Genomic DNA, 22,810 nt, shown 5'->3' on the forward strand with positions numbered 1-22,810 from the left:
GGCTTTCGGCATCAGCTGGCCTGCGTTACAGTAATACTTTCTACTCGTGAAATGAAGGGAATACCTGAAAAAACAAAGAGGCTCGATAACCGCGCATATGATCCTCTTGATCAAATCAATTGGGCGGACCAAGAATGGTTAGTGGCGTCTGCCGTACAAAAGGAGAAGGTATGAGACGAGGAAGACAGATGGCGAAACTGATTAGTTTAATGGTAATCAAGCGATATTTCAGCTATTCATTCAGGCTAGAACCAATAACACAATAAGGCCAACAGACCAATTCCAGGAACAAAGTAGAAAATACACGGTCGTCTTAGATCTTTCCAATCAACTTAAAATGGACACAGAAATCAAATCATACCTCAAACCAACAACAAAAACACTGCACACAGCTACATATGCAAGAGGAACGAGGACACAGTCAAGACTTAAATGATATTCAAGTACTCCAGGGTGTCGTATGCCTAGCGTCACAATGCTTGCATGGAATTCCTTTATCGGCCGGGAATTTAACTACAAGGGCAGGGGATCGATAGCTGAGCTGCAGGGTACCAAATTTAAAAAAAAAAAAAAAAAAAAAAAAAATTAAACCTGGAATCTTCCGGAAAAAAACAAACAAACAAAAAAAAAAAAACTCTGGAGATTGTTACAAAAACCAATGTAAGCATTCTGTCAGAACTAAACGACACACGTCGTCGGTACAAAAATATTAGTCTCATTCAACTCAAACCCAATAAATTTGAACGTGAAAAGTTTGGGCCGACAAAACCGAAACCAGAGATTTGAACAAGCGTCATGCGAGTCAGGCATCCAACTGAAGAAAATTAAGCTAATGCAAGTACAATATTGAACCTCTCACCTCCAGAACTAAATTTGACTGTTATTTTTAATCAGGTCGACGGATACTGTTCAGAGATGCAGCTAGTTGAGGTTATTTATTTGGCATAACCGGAAGAATGACAAGAAAAACCCTGGTTTCAGTATGAAACCGGTAAAACGGATGATCCTTTTTTTTATGCCAAAAAAAAAACAAAAAAACATCTTTGAACAGAGATCTTTGTGAAAAAAACTGATACAACTTTTAAAAACAGGAAATAATTAAGTTAAGCAAATTTACAGCTTTTTCATCGATTCAGAAATCTCTTCACAATGCCATGGAGCCGTAAAAGAAAGCACAGGTTGCTCTGCTCAGCGAGTGGACAAGGTGCCCTGTACGGAACATTCTAAAAGGAAAAGTGAAGATTCTTTTTTTCTTTTTTTTTTTTACCATTCCTTTAATCAGTCTATTGGTGATGTGGTGAATCAATGTGCTGTGGGTTCAGTTGAAACAAATGGTGGCTGAGCGGGGTCAATTCTGGGGCGGAGGAGGGGGCGGCGCAGGGGGCATGCCGAAGGGGGGCATACCCGGGACCCCCATACCCATCATGGTGACAAAGTTGGAGGGGTCCATGGGCGGCGGCGGAGGCGGGGGGGCGTACATCATGCCGGTGGAGCCGGGGGGAGGGGGAGGGGGAGGGGGCGGGGCGCCGGGCGGCAGGGGGGGCTGGACCCCCGGAGGGGGGGGGACCATGGACGGGTTGCCCATGGGCGGTGGGGGCTGCGCCCCGGAGGCGGCAGACTGCTGCGGCTGCTGCCAGGGAGGCAGGTTTCCGGTGCCCGGGCTCGATGTCGTGACCGTGTCTGTGAGGACGACAGATGTGGGTTATAAAAACAAAATGCTGGAAAGTACAACAGGTGGAGCGGCAGCCATTTTAAAAAGCTCACTCAGCTTTCAGGTCACAGTTCTGCCGCAAGGAGATAAAGTATTTTGGAAGAGGTTCTTACTCTGTTGCCATGGCAGTGCACTGGTCGCCATGCTGCTGGTGGGAGGCGGGGGAGGGGCCTGCTGTTGCCATGGCGGCAGGGGTCCAGAGGGGGGTGGGGGCGGCTGGTTGCTGGGGGGCGGTGGAGGTGGTGGCATCATGCCCATGGGAGGAGGCAGCAGGCCTGCAAAGGAAGCAGCAGTTACTCACACTGATCGCACAACAGGGACATTTGAACAATACAGAGCAAAGCCACAGCTTCCGCTTGGTATTTTTCGGCGGCCTACCCATGTGGTGGCCGTGGGGTCCCGGGCCCTGGCCCATGGGAGGTGGCGGGGGCTGCATCCAGGGAGGAGGCATGGCGTTGGGGTTCGGCGGCATCGGATGGCCTCCCATGCTGGGCATGGGCGGGGGAAAGCTGTGGTGTCCCCCGTGCCCGCCATGACCCCCGTGCATGCCCTGGTAGTTCCTGCTCTCCGACGGACCCGAGTTCATCCAGGGAGGTCGGTTCTGTGGGCAGAGGGACGGACTGAGATGACAGGCTCTGGAGCGACACCGCTTCTTCAACAACACCACCACTTCTTCAACACCACCATCACTTCTTCAACAACACCGCTAGATACTGACCAGTGGTGGCTGGTTGCTGTTGGGACCAGAGGACCGGTGGCCTCCTCCCTGGTTGTTGGAGTGCCCTCCGCCAGACGAGGGGACGGGAGCTTCCCCCAGTTCAGCCATGAGGGACAGGTATTCCTTGTCCATACGGGCCTTGTCCTGGGCCGATTGCGGCGGCTCACCAGGAGTAGCTCTGTGGGCGGCAAACGAACTGGGAAGGAGAAAACAGGAAAAGGTTTAAAAAAAAACAACAAAAAAAACAAAACATCTTTACTCTTTTGCACTGGCTTGGCTCGCTTATTGCCGTTACCTGGTGTACTTGCAGTCTGAGGAGATGTGGCCCGCGCCGCCACACTTGGTACAGAGGGTGGTGTTGGTGATGCTGCGGGGCTCGGAGTTCTGCCACGGACGGAGAATCCTGAGGAGATACGGGAGCAGAGACCTCCGTCACGACGGTGTGGGAGGTCGGCGGAACACGGCGCGAAGGTTCCGGTCAACCATTCAGGAAGCAGCATTACTAAGGCACCCACCTGTTGTCGTCCTCCCTCAGGGTGCCGTTGAGCCTCGCCAGTTCTCTCAGCTGCATCTTACGTAAGTCGTTCTGGTCCTCGGGGGTCTCGATCCCCTGCTTTAGGATGTTGCGAATCTGCCAATAGACATTGACATCCAACATTAAAATATCTTTCATTCATGAGAACAAAGGGGCTTGGTGGGGGGCTGCCCTAACCTGCTCCACAGCTTTCTTGACGTTCTCCATGGTGTTGGCGGTGACCAGGGCGTGCAGAGGCTCGTCCTCCCCCGGGAGCATCTGTCCGTCCTTACGCCCCACCTTGCCCTCCTTCACCGAGCCCTTGCCACGAATCATGATCTTGGCGCAGCATTCTTTCTCAATGTTCTTCAGGGTGTTTCCACTGCCAGGGCAAAGAAGAGGTTGTTGTGTGCAATGTTAGCCACCGTCCAGGCTGGCTGTTACTTGACAAGCAAGGCTGTATCGCATCGAAGCAATTTGGCAGTGACCGGCTGACTCATCTGTAATGAAGCCAATCATTTGATGCGAAAGGCTGTTGCAATGAATAAGAACTAGTGTTGAATAAGAACATTTCTTCTTATTTAACAACAGATTTAAGTGCTTAGACCATATTTGGGAATTACGTACATTCTGTCAGAATCTGCCGGAGTTAGCCATTAGGGCTCATTATCACCCGAAACTTTTTGTCAGATTTCAATTTTAAACTGAAATATTATCCGTTGGGGAAGTTTTGGATATTAATTCATCAAATTCACATATGTCACTTGAAGCATCCAATCTCAAAGAGTTCATGAAGTCATGGAGGATTAAAGAATATATATAAAGAATGCTGATACGATTTTATCTGCATCCTCTTATTCTGGTACATTCAATGTTACACTAGAACAGGAAAATTCTGCCATTGGGGCCCAACTCACCGCGGCCCGATAAGCAGGCCAACAAAGTTGATCTCGGGATACTCATCCTGGGGAATCATAACTTTGTCGTTCACTCTGGTGGCTGGCGGCCTGCGGGGAAAGCACGACGATTTAGAGATAAAACACACATTCTTGTCAGGGGTGATATGACTATAAATAACCTGAGGGGAGACCCTCTGATTGCTACACAACGAGAAGGAATGTTAATGCACCAATTATTCAATAGGTTATGATGCATATTATGGGCAATCTCACACAGAGGTGAGGTAGCAGGGTAAACTCATGTGTGGTACTTTCACGGTCAAGTGTTTTGAAGCCCCTGCCTCTGCGGCTACAACGCAGCAGTCACCAGAACAACCACTTGACTCAGGGAAGGAAGGAGCGGGGCGTACTTGTAGTCGGCGGGGGGCTTGAACTCCGGGTTCAGCCCGACCATCTCGGTGATGAGAGAGTGCCGCTCCTCCTCCAGCTTCTTGCGGGTGCGGTACTCTCGCGTGTTCAGCCTCTTGCCCTCGCTGTTATAGATGGGCTCTGGAGAGGGGGACCTGCAAACCATGGGGGGGGACAGAGAGGAGGGCGACAGTCAGATTTCTCCTAATGGAGGCTCCGAGTCAGTGACAGTCAAAGCTTCCCTACATCTGTCAATGTCAGAATTGAACAAAATGGGGGGGAAAATAAAAAAAGAACCTCGTCGTGCAAGACCAATAATGGTATCAATGTTGGATCCAATAGTTGTGCTTTAAAGACATATTTGATCGTTGAAATAAAGAACAATTTTTTAGATCTATACAGGTTGACTATGTGCCAAAAGCACTACAATGGGAAGGAACTCCGCACTAACATTTAAAGGGCCGCAGAGTTCCATTCATTCACACAATTTCAATTCCAAATAGGGGGCAACCAATGCTGTTTTGGTGGCGGTTAAACCAGTGCACTGGAGGGGCATCCACCACAGAGGAAATAAAATGAGGCCACATCTAAACCTGTGTACAGGATTGTTGGCCGACTGAAAGAAAAGTTGGATGGAAAAAAGTAAAAATAAAAACACAAAAAGGATAAAATGTCGCAAGTCCTAAACAGAAACGCTGGCTTGGGGAGTTGCCGGGGTGTTGACGTGGCGGAAGAGGTCCGTGCCTCCCCTGTGGATGCTGAAAAACCTGCGTGGTTGCGTTAAGGAGGCTCTGTGCTTGAAAAAGGGGTTAGCTTGACGAGGGGTAATTTGGGGTTAGAGAAAAGGAATTAAGATTAGATGTTCACCTTTTCCTAAAGCTCTCCGTTCAAAGAGCCACTGTTTGTCACCAACTTGATAAGCCAGAGAGGAAGAGTAGGGGGGAAAAAAAAGACTTTTCAATTTAAGCTTCAATCTTCCAACCGGTGACGCCCTGAAACGGCCCTGGGATTTTGCTCCTCGTTAGAGCGGGCAAGTAATTTAAACGTGTCCTGGAATCAACTTATTATTATTATTTTTTTTTTTACTTTTGGATCGCTGTGGAGATGCACGATTAAGATTAGAGTAGAAAAACTCTACATCAGGCACAGAACATGGGGAGTATGGCTAAAGAGGCAAACCCTGCGCCACCTTGAGAGCAATGGCGTTTCCTGCAGGAATAGATTCCTTATTGAGACTACGTTACAGGCAAACCGCCAGACCAGAATACCTCCCCAACCCCAACATGGCCAGGTTCAAATGTTGGAGGCAACATTAAGGGAAAAGCATTATTGACATAACACAACATCCAACAGTTACCATTTTGTCATGTTAAGTATATGAAAAACATACTATTTGGAAAAGGTAACGTTAGATCATCACTAGCTACGGTTGATTTAAGTATTCAAAAACAACTCAACACTGGATATCTCAATTAGCAGGATTTAGAAAGTTGACGACACTCTCTCCAAATAGATACTTGACTTACCCCCCAAGAGGAAAAAAACAAAAACAAAACCAAAAAAAAAAAAAAAAAAACACAAGAGGAAAGGTTTAATAAAACTACTCTACAGATTCGCTAGCTTACGTAGAGTCACAAGGGATTACCCAAACCTGATCCGGAGGTGAGGAAAAGTAACTTTGGACATTAAGAATGCATTCTCCCATTCACGAGCACCACAGAACATCACAAACACTCCAAGGCGAGGTCTGAAAGCGGCACGCGGACTTACCACGCACACTGGATACAATAACTACAGATAGCGCTCAAGTTGGCAAGTAAATTGAAAGGAAAAATGTATTCGATAGGACAAAGGGTTTGGTGTGCTGCGGTGCCGATGGCCGTCACCTCTGTTTTGAGTTTGCGTTAAGATTTCAAATCACTTGCCAAATTGCTTCAGTTGAAGTGAACCCGAAATTATATTGACCTATTCTGCTATTTACTGTCGTTATCATAGTCAACAATAGCCTCAAAAGAAATTAACGGGAATGCGCTATTCTATCTACCCCCCCCCCCCCCCCACCTTTAACATTAAACATTTGCTGGTACAGCAATTTATTTAAGAATATTTTCAAATTGAACTTAATCTGCCCTTTTTTTTTTTTATGTCTCACAAATGAAGGAAATATTTCTAGAGCCAAACTATAGTTTATCTACATACAACAATACGCCAACATCATCTTGCACTAAGGAGGAAACTAGGTGAATGAAGGATGCAATCTTATTGTAGCGCACAATCTAATGGTTATTTACGGTATTAAGACCGGCAGTTCTTTTGTAACTCTTCAAAAAGAAAAAACATCAAGAAGGTAGAGAAAATGTTACTGTTGATGAGTTTTAATCTTTTTCCGACCTGTCCTCAGGGTTAACAGGGATTCCCAGGTCTCCTGTACGCAGTTTACGTGTCAGGTCTTCAATCTGCAGTTGGACTGGAAGAATTCAGGTTAGGAAAGAAAAAAAAAAAAAAAAAAGGAAAAAAAAAACAAGGATGGAGAGAAATTGGGTTACCACAACAACACCAGGTTAGGCAGTGCACTTCCAATAAAAGCACCATCTTGTTTACAATAATTCAGTTACAGACATGATTAGAGCAAATGACAAGTCAGTTAAATTAAGACAAGTCGGGGTAAAAAATGGAACCCTCAGTGTTTTTCATATTTATCTAGAGCATAAAAAAAATACAGTTTGAGAAAAATCAAGAGCAGCAAATTGAGAGAATACGAATGATACAGTCCAGAGTTAATAACAAGCCTCAACTCTCAGATAGTTCTTCAGTTTAAGGTCGTGTAAAACAGACATCCAGCCACAAAATTCCACAGACATGACAGAACATATGGCAACATGTCAGTGGATGATTGGACCAGAGTTCCTAAAAATGCCAACCAAATCGTTGATACTTTGAAATGGAGGTTCGGTACTTTTATTTTTTATGACTATGTTTTTTTATAAAAATTGTCCTCCTAAAAAAGGACAGGTTACCGAGCAATTGCTGCAGCTCGCGCCGTGTGGCTTTGGCATTTGAAGGACACACGGGTCTGAATCCCAGAGGTAGGCTATTTGTTTTAGTGGCCACCCCAACAGCAACACAAGGCCATCACAGTCCCATTTGAGCACTGCACATTTTTATAATAGATGGTGACAAATGATCTTGTGCTTGATTAGATATATATATATATAAATATATATATTTTAAAAAAACTGCCAATTCCCTCCACAACACAGAGCTGCGTTGGAGGTGGTTACTTAAACAATAATTAATCAAAAGATAAAACACAGTCCCTGTGAATTGTGGGTCACGGTGACTTCATCCTAAAGTGGTTTCCTTGGTCTGTTTTAAAGGGAGTGAGTCTACTAAATGAGTAAAGAGAGGGGGGCGCGTGACAACCAAAGGTAAGCACAAATGAATGTTTACATACCAAGGAAGAACAACCATTAACGATGAGCAGACAACATCAATAACAAGTTCAGTTATTGACAAAGAAAAAAACATCTGCTTCAAATGCCTCATCAAGGGTCTATGAATGCAGTACATGAGTGCCACATTGCTGCTACAAGGCATTTGAGATCACGTCACGTTAACAGGACTGGAGTGAAATGTGTTTTTAAAAAAAAAAAAAGAAAAAAAAAAAGGCCAACATACGGGAAAGAATTAACATTGGCCTACGCAATTCAAATAGCGGGAGTTCTTTTGTGTCTGGATATGCAGGTTTGGGAGATTTTTGCCATTGAAGCAGCACTGTTCACACTTAACACTGGCGATAAAAAAGAAGCGTATTAGGATGAGTAAACCTCCATGCAGGGGTGATGTATGCAGGCAAGACAGTGAGCCAACTTCGGGTTCAGGAAAAAAAATAAATCACCAGGAGTTATTTTAACGCTCCACGTAATGGGTGCCCGATGGTATGCAAACGCCAAGACCACAGATCGACCCTGACAGCAGAACACCTCCACCTCCCGTTTAGCACATTAAGAAGGTGTTTGAATAAGGGCAGAATGGACCCATTTGCTGGATATACTTCATGGAAACAAGGTACTGGAACCGTATGTAAAGAGGGTCTTAATGAAATGTGTAGTGCGGAGGGGGGATAACAATCTTGAGAAACACACATCCCATTAAAATAACACTTTAAAGAAGGTTTGGAGTTTAAGTGTAACATTACTGCCGGGTTTTCAACAGATTGAACAAATGCGTGGACTATTTACCTATATATGCTCGCTCCTGATCTCGAGTCAATCCGGGCGGAATGACAGTGGGCATTCCCGGGATGACGGTCTTCTGATCGGGGGTTTCGCTGCTCCAGCGACTCCTTTTCCTTTGTTTCTTCTGACTAAAATCTGAGAAGGATAAAAGAGGGGGAAAAAAAACAACACGTATACTAAGCTACGGTCACCACAGCATTCTTACAGTATTTGACACATGCAATCATTTTTTGCTTTTCGTACATATATTTTTCTTCCCACTTTGTTTTGGAAAGGCTTCAGAGTTTGGTCTTCATAATAATCACTTCCCTGCACCGCACTTGTATGATAGCATGTGACATGTATCGAATGCATAGGAGAAGGCAAAATATGTGTAGTGCATGTAGAGTATGCAACAGAGCAATACGTACATAAATACTTTGTATGGGGGGTGTTATCCACAGGTGTACAGTGAATTGTTGACAGGTGTTAATTTTTTTTACATGTGAATCAATTATGTCATTTTATTTTTTTTATACTTTTCCTTATTGTATATTGTTATTATCTTAGTCATTATTTATACACTGAATATAGCAGATGATTACTAGCGGAATTAAAAAGAAATGCCCATCGGATTTAAACTACAATAGAACAACCTATTACAATTCACTAGATTGCTTAGAGCTGTGGTCGGCCGGTCAAAATATTACTCTGATACGAACACAGAGGTTTCCATTCCACGCAAGGCCAAAGCCTTATCTTTGGTCCGTCCGCGTTATCTAGCCATGCAGTGGCTATATAACGTGGGCTAGACGTCCGAAGGCCGGGCCTCTAGCCCACGTTATTTAGCTGTGAGCATTGAGTAGCTAGCTAACTAGCCAATTGTGCTAAATCCACTAGCTTAAATTAAAAGCAGCCACAGCTAGCATGACTGGTACGTTACCTGTTTTGGACATCGCGGCCCCGAGAGGCTGTGGAGGCTGCGCGGGGAAGCCTGGAGCCACAGCGAAGGGCAGCGATGGAGGGAAAGCGGTGCTCGGCATAGGGGGCTGGAAGGTCTGCAACGCCGGGAAGGGGGCGGGCGGCCCCGGCGTGGGCATCAGCCCGTTGCCGGCACCGGGCCCGGAGTCAAAGCCTCGTTTAGCGCCAATACTGGGGTGCAGCTTCCCCAAAGGGGTCGCGTTTGCTCCCGTGGCCATTTTCCGAAAGCACTCGAATGCTCGCTCCTCGTCAAACTCGGCGACCTCAAATCGCTCGGACGTCGCGGAAACTATGAGAAGAAATGGCGCTCGCAAAAAAATAAAAAATAAAAAAAATATATACCCGTTAAACTCAAAAACTCGTTTGCTGTGACCTATGGTGTCGTCAAAATGGCGCCCGAGCGAAAGCCACAAAGAACGGGCCACTGCGCCGAGACGCGTGGCTATTGGTCGAGCTAAGCCCAGCCCACCGCGGGACGCCTCCTATTGGTTGGAAAGGCTGGGGGGGGGGGGGGGGGGCGGGGTCGCCGTCCTTGTTTGTTGAGATTTGATTGAGTCGCTCAACTGTCAATCCCGTGAACGCGCGCTGCGACGACGCTTTATTCGTGCCGCGTTCAAATGCGCCCCGGAAATCCCCGCTGCCCCAGCCCCGAGTCTACGCGGCTCCGCAAGCGACAACACGGAATGCGAACGAAACATTAAACAAAATAATAATAATAATAATAATAATAATAATAATAACTACGGAGTAGTGCACACCCATGTCGGGCGCGTTTCCACACAAAACCGAGGCAAAGGGAATTCTGTTTGACCGTCAACGATGTGTGACGCCGAGTCGCTGTGACGTCGGGCCTACGTATCTCGTTAAAACTCGGGCCCAAGCCACCTGCCCCCAAACCCAGACTCCGAACTACCGACTCATAAGTGGGGGCTGGGAGTTGCCCGCGTCCCGTGGGAGGCAGCGTTAATGGGGGGTCCGGGGGGGTCCGGGTCTCGGGTTTGTTCAGACTCCAGCCTCATTCCGGCAACAATCACTGATCTGCCAAGATCAGCGCAAGCAACGATGTCAGGATGCCGAATACATGCGATTGACGTTGATTCGGCTCCGTAAATCAAAATGTCCGCCCCGTGCATCTAAAACTATGTGTGATGTCTTTTTGAGACTATTTGGAATTTGGTTGTCTTGTAATACAACAATAATAATAATAATAATAATAATAATAATGATAATAATAATAAAAACGTTTTTATTCCGTCTACTTCCCGACTAAAAACGACGAGTCGGCAGCCGCCTGACGTTATGGTGCGTTCAAAAACCTCGGATATTTAAGGAACGCACTGCGTCTACGACTGGCGCATGGCTGAACTTCAGTGATAAAAAAAAATTAAAAACACATGGTAAATGGTTTGCATTATTGTGTTTTCGTTTAAAACCCTCCTTCCGAATTTCTTTTTTTCATTCGTGAAAACAGAGAAAATGTTGCCTTGATTTTCGGGGCTGCCAAGTTTCACCAAAGGTTCGGAGTGAGATGGCGGGGTGTTTGAATTGCCGTGCGCGACGCGGCACGGGAAGCACTGAGCTCTTTTTTTTTTGTTGTTTGTTTCGTTCAATTAGGAATGAAATATATCTAAAATACAAACAAGGTTTTTATTTGTTTTCTTTAGAGAAACGATTTACGGGGGACGCGCAGCGGATCGCTTTCGCCGATTTCTTGGCCCGTTCGCGTAACATCAGGGGCGGACGTAGTGGTTTGGAGGCCCCAGGCAAAACCTATTTGAGGCCCCCCCTCTCCACCTCGCTCAGTGGCCTAGTTTCCTTTGAACATGAGGGGGGGGGTTGGAAATTGTGAGCGTCAAACACTTCATTTCCTGCGTTCTGGTGAATTTTTACGCACCTATTTGTCCCTTTTCTGCATCGATTTATGATGGAAATGTCTTTATTTATGTAAAGGGAAACACAAAACAGTGTTTATTGGGTTCAGTTCAGGGTTTAGTGCTTGGGTTCTATGCCTATGACCTCGCTTAACGCAATCTTGGCTCGTAAACGATAACTATTTCGAGGTAGCCTGGATCTTTCCGGTGAACAAAGCTAAATGAGCGTTCTAACTGAACCCCTCAAATGCTCTTCACTCCGTTAGTAGACGACGGAGCAAGTAAAATATTGGGAATATAACATTTAATCATTTTGAAACAATAGGATAGGATTTTCTTTCATGAAATGCCTTTCTTTCATTATAATTGTGTAATTAGTTTTAGACAATGTTATTTAAATCCAGTCACATTAATTCCTTATAAATTATGGGGGGGGGGGGGGGGGGTTGTAGTGCAGTAAACATCAACATACAATTTCATAGTTAAAATAAATGCTTGATTTGGGATCGATCCAGCTCACTGAAAAGAGACAAACTTTACAACACCACTGCAACTAGGCCCCAGGCGATTGCCAAATTTACAGTATGCCTTATGGAATGACCGCCTATGCATAATGAGCGTGCGGAAAGGATCTCCCATTCACCACCAAGCGCAAGTGAGGAAATATAGACCGAGGGGGGAGAAAAAACGAATTTTACTTATTTTGGGAATCTCAGGGTGAGAAATACGAGACGTGGCGAGTGAGCATGTGAACTGGTTGATATGCGTGAGCAGCTCTGCTTATCTTTTACATTCTCAAACACCAGTCCATACACGCTCAAAATGTCTGACTTTCCATGAAATGTAAATGGCACAGTTTAAAAAAAAAAGGTCAACGATTCGGTCCTGAGCATGGCAGCTCAAGACACTCTTCGTTACTCAGTCGCAGAACCATTAACAATACTACACGTGTCCATATTGTGCCAAATTCGACTGCACGTCCTTGGGTCCCCAGAAATACACCGGCCAAGTGGGAAGTACATTGGATGAACGGTTGTCAAGGTAATAAAAGGACATTCTCTTCCTATATAGTTAACTTGAATGGTTTCAGACTCGTTTCCTGCTCATCTTCTTCCACTATATACAAAGAGTCAGACACCCACAGTTAGGGATAGAGCTGCAGCCACCCCCTCCCCATAATAACCATCTCAGTAAGCACGACTGGCGAGTGAAACATCTGTGGATTTTCTTTTAACCCATTCACTCGCCAGTTTGCAGTGAACCGGGATGAGGGATTCCTAAAAGCATTCAAATATACTGTACGTGAAGAAGATACTTGGAAAATTGTGCACATTTGCGCGGGGCTGCATAGCATCTCTATTGCCATCACAGTATTTGCTCATTCATTGTAATGCAAATATGAAAAGGTTTATTTTTCATTGTTTATCCATGACAGTTGTTTATGGATATGTCACTGTAATAAGAAGGAATGCTTACTACTCAGTTAATTGCCTTATTGTAGATTATATATAGTTATTAGTGTACGTGTGCATGCCTATTGTATTTTCCATTCTCTTTATGGTTGTACCTACTCTATGGTTCTACAAATCTGCCCAGCCTTCTCCGTCTCCTGTGTATTCTTACCGATGCCCTTGGGCGAACAGTGGCCTTAATCAGCATCCAAAGCTGAGCGCTAGACCTGGTCTTAAATGAGGTGTGGAAAAAAAGTGAAATCCACCTTTTTAGTCCACTTCTATCTACTGTAATACGGGGCAATTGTCTCAAGAGTGGTTGTTTCGGTGTGCAGGCCTGTTTTTAATTGCCCTGAAATACCTTTATCTGTTTCTTCAGCTTGTTTTTCATTTTGTTTGTGTAATAGAATGTTTCCGTACAAATCAACTTGCCTTGAAATGAAAACATCACTCAAGGTCCGTGGTGCTTATTTATGTACATTTAAAGTATAGGAACTATGTGAGATGGGGTACGCAGTCCTTGTATTATTTCACATTGGATGTAAAGTCAATGTCACTATAATTCATAACCAAACACAGACCTCAAGACAAATGCTGTTTATTGAAGTTGACAAAAGTTATTTTGGGCTCTGTGTGCTGCGGGAACACCATTTAAACAGAAATGCATTTTCCTGTGGTTCAACACGGTCAAAACTTATTTGAGGAACGGACTCAAATGGGTAACAAATGTTCTATTTAGTTGAGTAATAAATGAAACCAAAGGAATGCAGGCCAATCATTTTCAATGTGAAATTGGAATTTTAAAAAGGTTACATTGACTTCTATCAGCCAGCAATCAAAATAAGACACCAGATGTCAAAGGATTAAAAGCCATAACCACTTGTCAATAGTGACCGTAACCATGTGTTGGTACAGAGTATTCAAAAACAGACTGGTGTCCTTAGAAAGTAGTGGCACATCTTCCAAGTTGGTTCTCATTTCCCTCTTCCAGTGTTGTTGGCAAAATTAATCCATGAATATCTGACTCGATCCAGTTAGCGAGGTCCCCCACCAATGCATATTATTTATGCACACAATCCAGGTTAAACATGCCTTACTCCATCACAAAATGATATACAGACGACGACAAACTTGTTTGTACCCTCACAGCTCATTGTAACAATGCCTCATTCCTCCTGAAAAGTGATTAAATTAAAAGCCGCTTTCTCATGTATACCTGTATGCCTTTGGCATGTCATAGTTAAGCAAAGAAACTGTGAGAAGAGAAATTATTGCTAAAGAGATCAATTATATTCTAAAATGGCCTCGACAAAAATGATGCGGCCATAACCCAATATTTTGTTGCACAACCTTTAGAGGCAATCACTGCAATCAAGCGATTTCTGTAGCTCTCAATGAGACGTGTGCACCAGTCAACAGGGAGTTTGGCCCACTCTTCCTGAGCAAACTGCTCCAGCTGTCTCAGGTTTGAAGGGCGCCTTCTCCAGACTGCATGTTTCAGCTCTTTCTATAGATGTTCGATAGGATTCAGATCAGGACTCATGGCAGTAACCTCAGAATAGTCAAATGTTTTGTTCTTATCCATTCTTGGGTGCTTTTAGCTGTGTTTTGGGTCATTATCCTGTTGGACCCATGACCTGTGACTGAGACAGCTTTCTGACACTGGGCAGGACGTTTCCCTCCAGAATGCCTTGATAGTCTCGAGATTTCATTGAGCCCTGCAGATTGAAGGCACCCTCTGCCCGACGCAGTTAAGCAGCCCCCAAAACATAAGCGAGCCTCCCCCATGTTTCACAGTAGGTATGGTGTTAGTTTCTTTGAAAGCTTCATTTTTCCGTCTGTGAACATAGAACTGATGTGACTTGCCAAAAAGCTCGTTTTGAATCATCCACCCAAGGACAGTCTCCCAGAAGCATTGTGGCTTGTCACTATGCATTTCAGAAAATGCAGTGAAAAAAAAATTTTTTCTTTCAAAAGGTGGAGTCCTCCTGGGTCTTCCTCCATGGAGTCCACTGTCACTCAAAAAGCGACGGATGGTGTGATCAGACCCTGATGTAACTTGACCTTGGGAGTTCAGCTTGTACCTCTTTGAAGTTGTCCTTGGACCCTTTTCTACCATTCGCACCATCCTCCGTTCAATCTGGGGTCGATTTTCCTCTGCGGCCGTGTCCAGGGAGGTTGGCTACAGTCCCATGGACCTTAAACGTCTTAATATTTGCAACTGTAGTCACAGGGCTGCTTGGAGACTGTCTTATAGCCTTTACCATTAACATAATTCCATACATTTTAGAGTCTAATTTTCTTTCTGGCCTCCTGGGACAACTCTCCCCTTTGCTTTCTCTGGTCCATGTTCAGTGTGGTGCACAGGATGGTACCAAGCAGCAGTGACTTTTCCCCAATTAAATAGGCCGATTGACTCGTTATAAGATTGAAGATGTGTGATACCAATAAAAGAAAAGTTTGAAATATCACTATAATCCAATTATTTATAATCTTTTCCGAGGGGTACCAAAAAAATTGTCCAGGCCATTTTAGAATATAATTGATCTCTTTAGCAATAATTTCTCTATTTTCAGTTTCTTTGCTTAACTCTGATATACCAAAGGCATACAGGTATACGTGGGAAAACTGCTTTTAACATCATCACTTTTCAGGGGGAAGAAATTGTTTCAATGAGCTGGAAGGGTACCAACAAAGCTGTCCAGGTCTGTAGTTCTGGGCATGTTTACATTTTGTTTGATGCAAATGTAAGAGTGTGAAAACAAGTTTATTGTTTATGCACAAACAAATACAGAACTTCCCTTGAGTCTCTCAAAGGGGGGGGGAACAAAAAACAGAATTAAAACGACAAGAACAACAGTAAAAGATTAAAATGCCACAGAGGAAAATTATTTTTATGAATGCAATCAACGCAGGAGGCCATCTTTAAAGCATGCAGAATACACTATGTTGACTCTTTTTTCCTAATGTAAACCAAAATGTGTCGTCCAAGCTACTTCCAATGAGAAAAATATATATCCTAAATTACGATTCCTACTCTGAGGCTAATCCATCCCAGAAATGGACCACAAGACGCAAGAGAAATTAAAATGTTGTCAACCGAGAACGAGTCATCCCGCACGTTGGGGCGCCACCTGGAAGGAGAACATACCACACCATAAAGCCAATCATACCGCAAAAATATTACGTTTGCATGGCATGCACAGGGCTGTGTTGATGTTTGCTTCAATTATTATCCAGGGAGTCAAAAGGGACACACACACACACACACACACACACACACACACACACACACACACACACACACACACACAACCAATCATAATGCTTTCACCGACAAATTGGCCAACCTCATGTTCTTCTATCCATCTGCTATAATAAGTGTTTCCATATGGTAATCACACCCATATAATAAGAAAGGTCTTACAGACCTGCAAGAATTAACAGCGCCATAACTTGTAGCGCTGTCAATGCTGCGGTTGCGGTCTCAAGATATTTCCTACGCTGGCTCATTGCTAATAACTAAAGCCAAGAGCATGCGATTCCGGATGGTCTTAAATTAATTCTCTGTTGGTGCAGTGTTGAGTCAAGCATTCTGTTGCTGAAAGAAGCACTCTATGTAAAAGACATCTCATAAAACCGGCAGTATTATTATACACTTTCTATCTGATATGTACGACTACATGTAAAGGTTGTCATTAGGATATACCAAAATATGTGAAATGTATTACCGGAGAAATGGAGATTGGCATGTTGAAGGGAAAAAACATTTTGATTGGTCATGAATCATTTTCCAATGTAACTGCAAAAAAGGTTTGGGCCATTCGGCTTACCGTAGGCTCGTACTTCATCAATTAATGACATCATTAATACTTAAAATGTGTAATATTTACTCCAATGCAAATAAAGCTGTTCTAATACCAAGTCAATCGGCTCTCACCTGTCGCAGGGTTAGTATGCGTAGCGCGCCCGATCAGCATAGGGTTCGTAGGGTGCAGTTCTTGGCAGGGGGGGCATCGGGGCGGTACGCGAATCATAGCCATAGCCCTCCGCCTCCGCGGGGACTCTCCGAATCGGACTCCGGTCGCGTGTGTAGTATGAGGTGATGGGGGCCGGTGGAGGAGGGAGGGGAGAGCGCTCGTATGGGCCGAGGTTAGGGGCCGGCAGGCGTTCCGGCACTACGGCAGTGGCGGACGGAGGAGGCGGCGGTGATGTCGCAGGCAAGGGGGCGCGGCGATCCTCAAAATAACCGGCTCCGTATGGATTCGCCCTGTACTTCTCGTAGAAGTCCACGACCCCGTACGGATCCCTTTCCTCACAAGGGGACGGCCGCGCCGGGTAGGATGGTACCGCGCCATAGACTGAGCCGCCAGCGCTCCCGTACGCGGCCTCGTTGCTGTACATCCGAGCCATGCTATGTTCCGCTGCGCCGCTATAGCTGTAACCCGGGGGCGCCCCGTAACCCATAGCGCTCTCGTAGCCTGCACCCCTGCCGTACCCCGCAACGGCACTGTTGCTGTGGCCGGCGCCTCGGGGAAAACTGTAGCCGCCGCCGAAATCCGGCTCCCCGCCGAAGCCCGGATGGTAACCCCGGTTGCGACCACGCCCGGCAAACCTTGTTTCGCCGTATCCGTCGGACTTTGGCTCTGAGCCGTTTCTGTGGTAACCGTTCTGATCTAGGGGGCACTCTTTAGACCAGTGGCCTTCCTGCCCGCAACGATAACAACCTGATCTCTCTCCCATTCCCGGCGCGGTACGCAGGCGGCTAGTGGAAAGCTTCACGCTCATCAGTTTGCCTTAAAAAGAAAAGACGCATGAGAAATTAAGCCTGGAACGATCCTCCATCATTCAAATTTCCTGGCTGGCATGAAAGTGTCCAGTATACTGGCTACACACTAGGGGTGAAATGGTTTGCTTTTCAAAAATGAAAATGTTATGGTTCTCCTCCCATGGTTTTGTGTACAAGTGCCCAGTTCGGTTTGAAACACAACACATTAAATAATGTATTATGTATTATAATGCCAACACAGGACGAGAATCAAACTGTGTTCATCAAAGGACCCAAATTTAGGTTTAGTTACTGGTTCCCCAAAACAGTGATGCAGCCAAAGCTGAAGTTTATGTACCATTGCACCCCTACTGTCCACAAAAACTCTTGTTCCGCAGAAATAATCGCAGAAATTCTATATCATGTCCAATCATTAAGCCATCTACACTACAAATGGCGCTTTTCCATTGCACAAAGTAGCACAGTCCGGCGCGCATCGCAATCTCACCCATTACAAGAGTCCTCTGTGTACTTTTTGTTTTACTTGAAAGAGTTACAAAATCGGGACGTTTTAAACGGTATCTTAACAATTCCATATAAATTGGTGTTTTAACATTGAAACTTCACCACCAACGCAAAGTTATCTGAAGCGTCATAAGAACACGACCGGGGTGACACCGTAGATTCTTGCCCGACAACAGTAAAAAATGACTATGACTGAAGGCAACGGGGGAAGAAGTAGCGGGTGTCCGACGGAAGACTCGCGAGATGGCGATTTTGTGACGATCGAGATCAACCAATCAACGGCCTACGGTATTGTTTGGCGCCACCCATGTAGCCCGATTGATACTATGCCAGACCAGGGGCCAAAATCAGCACGGGTACTATGGCACAGCTAAGTTGGCAGTGGAAAAAGCAAAACAAAGTGGGTTCACAGCTTTGGCCACCGCATGGCGGTGGAAAAGCGCCAAAAGTTGCCTGAATCACTGAATTAGGTTTACTTTTATTCCCCACTTACCTGTGCGGTAGCTCTTCCCTTTTAATTTACAGGATCCACTCTTTATCGTGTATGTCTAACATGGCCAAAGTTTGTACTCAGTTGACGAAATACCCCAATTGTCGGTAAAACAGAAATTGACTTATTTGCTTTGTTTGAACAAAGTCAGATATACTAGGAAATGACTGTCGCTACTAAATTTAAATCAGGGAATTGGTGCAATGAAACCACTATATATATATATATATATATATATATATATATATATATATATATATATATATATATATATATATATATATATATATATATATAGGTATCTGGCTTGGGTATCAGAGCATTTTAAGATATGACTTGAATAGTATTAAGAGTTACAAATATATAAATTAATTTATACATATTAACAAGGTAATTTTTACAAGTACATAAACACAGTGCTGGATCAGAATCCCGATACCAGCATCTGTGCATCCCTATGGCAATGCATGGTTCCTATAATGCTTTTTCACCAGGGTTCACCTTTGAAGGCAGTGTTGTCTAGCTTATTGATGGCCTCCATGGCGTCATCCATTTTCTCCATGTGAACAAAGGCGTAGTCTTTCACTATGTCGCACTCCAGCACGGCGCCATGCTCTTCAAACTTGGCCCGTAGCTCCTGGTTGGTGCAGGCAATGTTGCCAACGTGCAGTTTGGTCGACGCTCTGGATTTGCCACGGCTCAATTCTACATTCATGGGCTGACCGTTCAGCTCGTAATGGTGGAGATTGCGGATCGCTTCCTCTGCCTCGGCCTTGTCATCCATGTGGACAAAGCCAAAGTTCTTGACAATGTCGCATTCTGCGATCTTGCCATACTGCGAAAACAGAGAGCGGAGGTCCTCTGTCGTTGTGTCCGGCGACAAATTCCCAATGAAGATTTTCACCATTGTGAAGCGGTACTGCAAGACAAATGGAAAAAGGACTAAATATTACTGGAGGTAATAAGCTAAAGATCAAAAATGTTAAATGCCAATTTGTCTTGGATTGTCCTGGTTTAAGCTGTGTGTCCCGAGCACTGACAAATATCTCATATCTTTAAATAATAATAATAATAACTGATTATCGTATAATAATCATGAGAATAATTGTCCCCCATCCTGAGGAAAAGGCTATGGTGCGTGCATGAACGCGTGGTACGCTTAAGGGTCCTGGTTTGGGGGTTTGAAAATGTGGTCACGAAATAAAACGTGACAGCACGCGCCACACGTAAACACACCGGTAGTCCGGCACGGTTTCCCGGTGCATGCTCGACGTGTGCAACAGCAATTGCGCATGAGTAAATACAGGTCATGAGGTCATCGTTTGGCGAAAACCTCAATTTCGGCGGCCCATACAAAGACACAGAAAACTGAGTTATGAAAAATCACCCTGAGTGTTTTTCAAAAGTTTGTTCAGCGACCTGAAATGACATTTTGGGTGTGGGCGGGGAGGCCAAAAACACTGAGGAAATATCACATTTTTAGAAATACCCCGATCCGTGGGGGCAAGGCCTAGTATCCAAAGCCTGAGCATAAAATTTAGGATTCGATTTTTGGAAGATCCGTTGAGTTTTAGAGCACCATGTTATTTGGCAAAGACAACGGTAATTAGCTGGCTTGTGCAGCAGTTCGATCTACCAATTGCATTCTAGCAAGATGCGATTCTTGACTTTGGATTCAAATATCGGTAGTACACCTTCTGATACAATGCCACATTAATTGTCATGCACACCGTAGTGTGCACATCACATACAATTCGTTTTTCTTTCAATTCTGAATGACTGTTGTACTTGAAACTATTATTGCGATTTACTAGTATGTTGTGTCTACGTGATGGCACTGCAATAGCCACGTCAGATAATATCGCGTTATCCCCTCGAGTCCGAATGGAGACGATTCTCCAAACAATAACCGCGACGAGTATTTTATGTCAATCGTGGCCGCTCTACTTGCCGACGATCCGAACGCCAACACGTGGGCTCCTCTGCGTTATAATGAGAATCTGAAGGAGGACTTAAGACGGCGACGGGGCAGCGGGCGCTAACAACAAAACGCTGCTGGCGTGCGGAGGCCCAATTTGAGTAGGGCGTGCTAACGCTCCACAGACGGGTCACCGCATTGTGCGACGCAACCAAATCGACCCACGACGCGCGCAAATTAATTCAAGCCGCGACCCCCTTAAGACGCGGGGGTCTTCCTTCCAAACGAATGGCCGTTCCCGGTTAAAAAAAAATAAAATAAAATAAAAATGCACGCGAGGCACGGCTCGAGTAGCCGCGGCGAGGTTAGCCCGGCTACCGTGCCCGGTAAGCTAGCAACAGCTAGCCTATTCACCCGGGGGCGGGGGGTATTCTCGGCGGTCTTTCCTCGCTTCTCTGGGTAACGGCGTCTGCGAAAGGATTCGTCGTCTGTTCTTACCGTTTAAAAAAAAATAAATAAAATAAAATAAAAAAAAAAATGTGACGGTCGCACGGGACGGGACGGGACGGGGCCTCCACCGACGTCTGTTTCCCCACGCGCAGCGGCGAAAGCTTTTCAGCGGCGCAGCGCGACGGGGCTCGTGTCGAGTTGCCGTTACCGCCCGACTGTGACGTCACGGGCCGTGCCGGAAGTGGTTCGAAAGAAAGAAAGAGAGAAAGAAAGAAAGGAAGAATATAAAAAAAATAAAAACCCCGACAGAGTGGACGAACACGAGCTGCGCTGCCTTACCGAGACGCACAATGACGTCGACGGCAACGCGTAACAAACAAGGAGGGAAAATATCGACGTTAGACGCTGCAGGCTTTGCTGACTACCCTCAATCAATTTCAAACAATAGTAGTCTCCCCGGAGCAGCCAAATAACAAATTAGATCCCCATTTAATGTGAAGGGAGGGTGAGTTCTGTGAACGTAATACTTTGCCAGAATATGAATCAAATGTATAATGTTTTGGGGTCCCCCCCCCCCCCCCAGCTGAGTACCTTGGGTTGTTAAAACTCAGTCATCTTTTTTTTTTTTTTTTTAAACGTGATCGCAAATTTAGAGATTTCCGCGTTCAGTTTACCCATGAATCAAACCAAAAAGAAGTGGCGTAAAAACAATGAAACACAAACCTGCTCTCTAGTTTCCTTGTCAAAATCCCAGAAAAGTACGACTGTCGTTTACCGTTGGGAAGAACTTACACATGGCAGGATGGAATCAAAACGATCTCAGACAAGACGTCCTTAATCCCAGGAGCCTTATTGTTTTTGTTCGGAACACAATGGCCGCCAAAGTGTCTGGCATTCAGAAACCGTCGAACCCACGGACACAAATAAAAGGTCTTTGTATTCGGGGCAGTTCAGACACACCGTCGTCCGGGTTTTATCCAGATCGGGCAATTTTTGTGGGAGAGGTTAATAAAAGACTGTATTTTTCTCATTTCCAGAACAGTTACAAATGTCCATCACTGGTCAGATGATGTTGTTCTGCATGTTTTTGGTGGGGGTTCTTGCTGATGTTACATGGAGGAAACCCCATGTGAGCACGGGGAGAACATGACAACTCCACACAGAAAGGACCCCAATCGGGAGATAACCCACTGGAGCACGGTGCCAACAGCGCCCCAGATGGGAATAGAACCCAGGACCTTCTTGCTGTGAGGCAGCATTGCAATGCACTGTGCCAATGTACCCACAGTCGCCACTAATATTGTGCAGCTCCCCCTCGTGCCGCAAAAACAGCTCTGACCCGTGGAGGCATGGACTCCACAAGACCTCTGAAGGTGTCCTGTGCTATCTGGCTCCAAGACGTTAGCAGCAGATCCTTTAAGTCCTGGAAGTTGCGAGGTGGGGGCCCCATGGATCGGGCTTGTTGTTCCAGCACAACCCACAGATGCTCCATCGGATCGGACCCTAACCCCACCCATCCACATGATGTAGAAGAAAATGTGGTTCATCAGACCAGGCCACCTTCTTCCATTGCTCCATGGTCCAGTTCTGACGCTCACCTATCCATTGTAGGCGCTTTCGGTGGTGGACAGGGGTCAGCGTGGACACTCTGACCTGTCTGCAGCTACACAGCCCCATACACAGCAAGCTGTGATGCACTGTGTGTTCCACACATCTTTCTATCATTTACATTACATTTAGCAGACGCTTTTATCCAAAGCGACTTACAATAATTCAAACACCGATGGACGCAGCCATCAGGGGCAATTAGGGGTTAAGTGTCTTGCTCAAGGACACTACAGCATGCTCGCAGGAGGAGCCTGGGATCGAACTAGCAACCTTTAGATTAC

The 22,810-nt window shown here is 45.3% G+C and overlaps 1 protein-coding gene across 4 annotated transcripts; it reads right to left on the reverse strand.

Moving 5' to 3' along the window:
• Nucleotides 1–189: 189 nt before the first annotated feature.
• sf1 (splicing factor 1) lies at nt 190–21,118 on the reverse strand. 4 transcript variants are annotated; one of them, XM_080023263.1, is made up of 13 exons: nt 20,970–21,118; nt 19,055–19,472; nt 8,492–8,623; nt 6,642–6,717; nt 4,253–4,405; nt 3,861–3,950; nt 3,142–3,325; nt 2,945–3,060; nt 2,725–2,832; nt 2,430–2,625; nt 2,090–2,312; nt 1,825–1,986; nt 190–1,680 (listed from the first exon to the last, which is right to left on the reverse strand). In XM_080023263.1, the coding sequence occupies exons 2-13, from the start codon at nt 19,458–19,460 to the stop codon at nt 1,349–1,351; spliced, it is 2,178 nt and encodes a 725-aa protein (XP_079879389.1). In that variant the 5' UTR covers nt 19,461–19,472; nt 20,970–21,118; the 3' UTR covers nt 190–1,348. The 4 variants fall into 4 exon arrangements, with proteins under 4 accessions (XP_079879389.1, XP_079879386.1, XP_079879387.1 ...); XM_080023260.1 differs by lacking the exons at nt 19,055–19,472; nt 20,970–21,118 and adding an exon at nt 9,411–9,793; XM_080023261.1 differs by lacking the exons at nt 190–1,680; nt 1,825–1,986; nt 2,090–2,312; ... (6 more) ...; nt 6,642–6,717; nt 8,492–8,623 and adding exons at nt 13,353–15,904; nt 16,711–17,566.
• Between the last annotated feature and the right edge of the window lie 1,692 nt (nt 21,119–22,810).

This window comes from Zeus faber (genome assembly GCF_960531495.2).
Source record: "Zeus faber genome assembly, chromosome: 22".
NCBI classification, from domain to species: domain Eukaryota; kingdom Metazoa; phylum Chordata; class Actinopteri; order Zeiformes; family Zeidae; genus Zeus; species Zeus faber.

Bases quoted from the DNA above. Each gene is read 5' to 3' on its own strand.
- sf1 (XM_080023263.1), bottom strand. From the start codon at position 19,460: ATGGTGAAAATCTTCATTGGGAATTTGTCGCCGGACACAACGACAGAG. The intron at 8,624-19,054 runs GTGAACCCTGGT...TATCCTTCTCAG, and splicing joins AGACAACACTGCCTTCAAAG to ATTTTAGTCAGAAGAAACAA. The intron at 1,681-1,824 runs GTAAGAACCTCT...TCGTCCTCACAG, and splicing joins TGCACTGCCATGGCAACAGA to ACACGGTCACGACATCGAGC.